Source organism: Otolemur garnettii, unplaced genomic scaffold (assembly GCF_000181295.1).
Source record: "Otolemur garnettii isolate 467f Iridium unplaced genomic scaffold, OtoGar3 scaffold00019, whole genome shotgun sequence".
NCBI classification, from domain to species: Eukaryota; Metazoa; Chordata; class Mammalia; order Primates; family Galagidae; genus Otolemur; species Otolemur garnettii.
In genome coordinates, this window is record NW_003852414.1 from 19776785 (window position 1) to 19780968 (window position 4184).

Genomic DNA, 4184 nt, shown 5'->3' on the forward strand with positions numbered 1-4184 from the left:
AAAAAAAAAAAAAAAAGAAAATGTCATTTTTACCTCTTTCTTCAGAAGTTGGTCTTAAGGTCAGCTCACTGTACTTGGTGAATGACTGAAGTAGTTCAAAATAGAATGAATTAAATGACAAGTAAGGGGATGGCTAATGATTTGAAGATTTAAATCAAATCCAATTCTGCCTACCCCTAGTTCATTTGCTACAAGTTTCTGGCCCATGAAAAATCTGTACACTTAGCAGAATATTCTATTGCTATATATATATATATATATATATTTATATCCCCACTACTTATGGGGTTTGAAGACTCCATTGTTGATATCTGGATTAATTATCCCACTACTTAAAGGTTAATATTTAAATGAATACTCTCAGAAGAAAATGTGACCCAAAGCTCAAACCTCTACTTAGGTTGCCAAAAATTGGGGGGCAGGGATAGATGAAGACAGAGCCACGCTAATAATTTATGTTGTTCGCCTTAATGCCAAAGGCCTTCATTTTAAAACAAACACACAAATGAAGTAAAACCCCACTCTCATAGTCTTGTTAGTTATGCAGACACCACAGTTTCCTACCGGCCTGTACTTTCAGAGAAGTAATAATGTCTGTCCTCTGGGAATTAGCAGGTGTGCCAGCCAATACCCCTCAGTTAATTCACAACTTGAGAAAGGAAAAATGCCGTGGAAATCCCAGTAGACCTTGTATCTGCCATTAATTTTTAAAATGAGCCCAGAATCTTCTTTTCACAAAAGGTCATCTCAGTTTTCCCTTGAACATCTATAGTCTCCTCTTAGCCCTACAAACCCAGATGTTCTTTCTCTCATTTTCCCAACCTCTGACCTTACTTCCTAAAGCCCCAAGTACCTGTAAGCAAATGACTTTGTCCCCGGGCCGAGCTGAGCTGTCTGGAGAGTAGTCCCCGTCTTGTCGAGACTGCTGCCTGCCACGAGTTTTCCCCACGGCCACTGGGTTGACAGCTTCCAGATGCGAAGGGTTAGGCAGCATTGTCACGTGGACGGGATGGTGTGCGCCGAAGTCCAGGTCCACAGAGGAGGTCAGGTGAGACAGGACATCTCCGGTCACTGAGAGATTCTCTGGAAATTCACTTAAGCCTCGCATTTTACGGAACATGAGCTATGATGAAAAAACACGCAAGGAAAAAAATGTCTCTTACCACAGTGGAGACCAGGGAAGAAGAAGTGATTAGCTTAAATCATACAATAAAAGAATCTCCATACAAATGCTTTCATAACTATTATAACTAAGTGTTGTTTAAAGATAGGCACAGACTGGGAACCACTTTAAGGTAAGGCAAACAGCAGGTAACCTTGGTCATGAAATATTGTAAAAATATACCTGTTAGATTTCATTTTCCAAAGAGAACTTGGTATTAATTTCATAAAAGGTAGAGAGGAAAGTAACAGGATAGGCTGTAATCTCTTTTGGACAGGAGTGAAGTACACTGCTTAGCTCAAGTCAGATCTACCCCGTCTACTTTCAAAAGATTCCTCTATATACCGTCTGCATGCCATTTTTGTACTCTTCTGGGTAATATGTTATTTGTCATTTTGAAAACAAACAAATAGAATTTAAGTAAATTAAAAACAAACAAACAAAGAATTTACGTAGATTGTTAAAGGCCCTCAACTACTAAATAACAAAGCTTGGTCTGGAACTGAGGTATTTCCCAAAACATCTTGTTAGTCATCTACATTGCCCACATTGTTTGAACAAAGGAACTGAAAGTTTCTCTAGTTTGCAAATGCTTCTTCCTGACTTGTCCCCAAACAGGAACAGACAGCATAGGCACATGTGTGTTTCTCACAAGCATAAGAATTCTTGGTCATTTCTGCCTCTTGGAAATTTTAGGAATGCAATTTTTGGTCTAAGAATTCCTGCATGTGGCTTGGTGCCTGTAGCTCAAGCGGCTAAGGCGCTAGCCACATACACCGGAGCTGGCAGGTTCGAATCCAGCCCAGGCCTGCCAAACAACAATGACAACTATAGCCAAAAAAAAAAAAAATAGCTGGGCGTTGCGGTGGGCACCTATAGTCACAGCTACTTGGGAGGCCAAGGCAAGAGATTTGCTTAAGCCAGGAGCTGGAGGTTGCTGTGAGCTGTGATGCCATAGCACTCTACCCAGGGTGACAGTTGGAGGCTATTTAAAAAAAAAAAAAAAGAATGCGGGCATGTATTTAAGCCTATGCCTCCACTGGTCAATCCTTTCATTCTGGGCACGGGGGCTCATGCCTATAATCCCAGCACTGTGGGAGGCCAAGGCAGGTGGACTGCCTAAGCTCAGGAGTTTGAGACCAGCCTAAGCAACAGCAAGACTCTGTTTCTTTCTTTGTTTTATTTTTAAACAGAATAAAGTAGCTTTTTCAAGACTCCATTTCTACTAAAAAAAGAAAAAAATAGGTGCTGTGGCAGGCATCTGTAGTCCCAGGAGAGACTGAGGCAAGAGGATTGCTTAAGCCTAAGAGTTTGATGTTGCTACGAGCTGTGATGCCGGCACTCTACTGAGGATGACAGAATAAAAAAAAAAAGTCTCAAAAGAAAAGAAAAGAAAAGAAAGAAAGAAAGAAAAAAGAAATACTGCCTCTACAAAAATAACAAAATTAGCCAGGCATGGTGCATGCCTGTGGTCCCAACTACTTGGGAGGCTGAAGCAGGAGGATCATTTAAGCAACAAATATATATGTATATTAAAAAAAAAAAACCTGAATACCAGTTCTGCCTGATTAAGTTCTATCAATTAACTAAGCAATCTTCCAGATCAACTGCCTGTAAGCTTCGTTCACTTTCTAAAAATGATTCTGTCACAGTCCATTACGTAGCACCGGTGACAAACACAGAAAGCAAACTTACCTCTGGAGGGAACCGCAGGAGGCCGGTCAGCAGATTCAGCCTCCCTCTGTGGGGCATCCCTATGATGACATCGGTGATCCCAGCATAGGCTGACATCTTCAGCAGCTCGTGGAAAAAGCCCATCATGCTTTCAGCCCCTTCGCCTCCGTATCGCTTCACTGTGGCGAACTTGGTGGCCAAAAAGTGGTCAAATTCCTGTGGAACATGACGTCAGATACGTGAGCTGTGGGAAGGTAGCCAGCGACTCCAGGGAAAGGCAGACGACTGTGAGAGAAGACCCCGCACCGCTCCTGCGGCCACAACTGCGTCCCTTGGCTGCACACCCCACGGATACTCAGTAACACAGAACACGGCAGGAAAGCTCTAGAGGACCTCAGCCTGCAGGGGCGCTGCAGAGAGAACAAGCTGAGGGCTGGAAGAAGGTGCCCCAAGGGAAGCCCTGAGAACGGGTGTTTTGTTTTTTTTTCTTTTTTCTTTTGCTTTGTTTTGAGACAGAGTCTATGTCATTCTCAGCAGAGTGCCATAGCATCACAGCTCACAGCAACCTCAAACTCTTGGGCTTAAGCAGTTATCTTGCCTCAGCCTCCCAAGCAGCTGGCATTACAGGCACCTGCCACAACGCCCAGCTATTTCTTTGTTGCTGTTGTAGTTGTCATTGTTGTTCGGCAGGCCTGGGCTGGGTTGGAACTTGCCAGCTCCAGGCTCCAGTGTATGTGGCTGACTCCCTAGCCACTGAGCTATAGGCACTGATCCAGAACATGTGTTTTTCCACACCAGGGGCCTCTCCCACTGCATCAGTTTGATTGGGGAGGCTTTATAGTGCTATTCCATCAGGACTGCAAATTATCCAACCATCCATACTATCAGGAAGAGGCTTCTGGTCATCTTGACATGCCTGAGTCCTGATCATAGATCTGATGGAGATTCGGTTCCATTAATCTGTATCAAGGCCAGGCATAGTAGCTCACACCTGTAATCCTAAAACTCTGGGAGACCCAGGCGGGAAGACTGCTTAAGGCTAGGAGTTCAAGACCAGCCCAAGCAAGAGTGAGACCCTTGTCTCTAAAAAAAAATAGAAAAATTAGACAGAGAAAAATTAGCCAGTCTGGTCCTGGCTACTTGGGAGGCTGAGGCAGGAGGATCACTTTGAGCCAGACATTCCAGGTTGCTGTGAGTTATGAGGAGTCCACTGCACTCTAGCCTGGGAAACAGATTGATACTCTGTCTCAAAAAAATATTTTTTTTGTATCAAGAGCCTCTCCCACATATAATCTTTTGATTGCTTCAGGTAAATTCTTTTTTTTTTTTTTTTTTTAGACAGAGCCTC

General features: G+C 43.4%; 1 protein-coding gene across 1 annotated transcript in view; it reads right to left on the bottom strand.

The window, feature by feature from the left end:
* DHTKD1 (dehydrogenase E1 and transketolase domain containing 1) overlaps positions 1-4184 on the bottom strand; it is a 42328-nt gene that overhangs the window by 22923 nt on the left and 15221 nt on the right. The window contains exons 4-5 of the mRNA XM_003786814.3: positions 2858-3052; positions 854-1123 (exon numbers count right to left, since the gene is read on the bottom strand). Of these exons, the coding sequence (XP_003786862.1) occupies positions 854-1123; positions 2858-3052 (465 nt within the window). The remainder of the gene's footprint in view (positions 1-853; positions 1124-2857; positions 3053-4184) is intronic.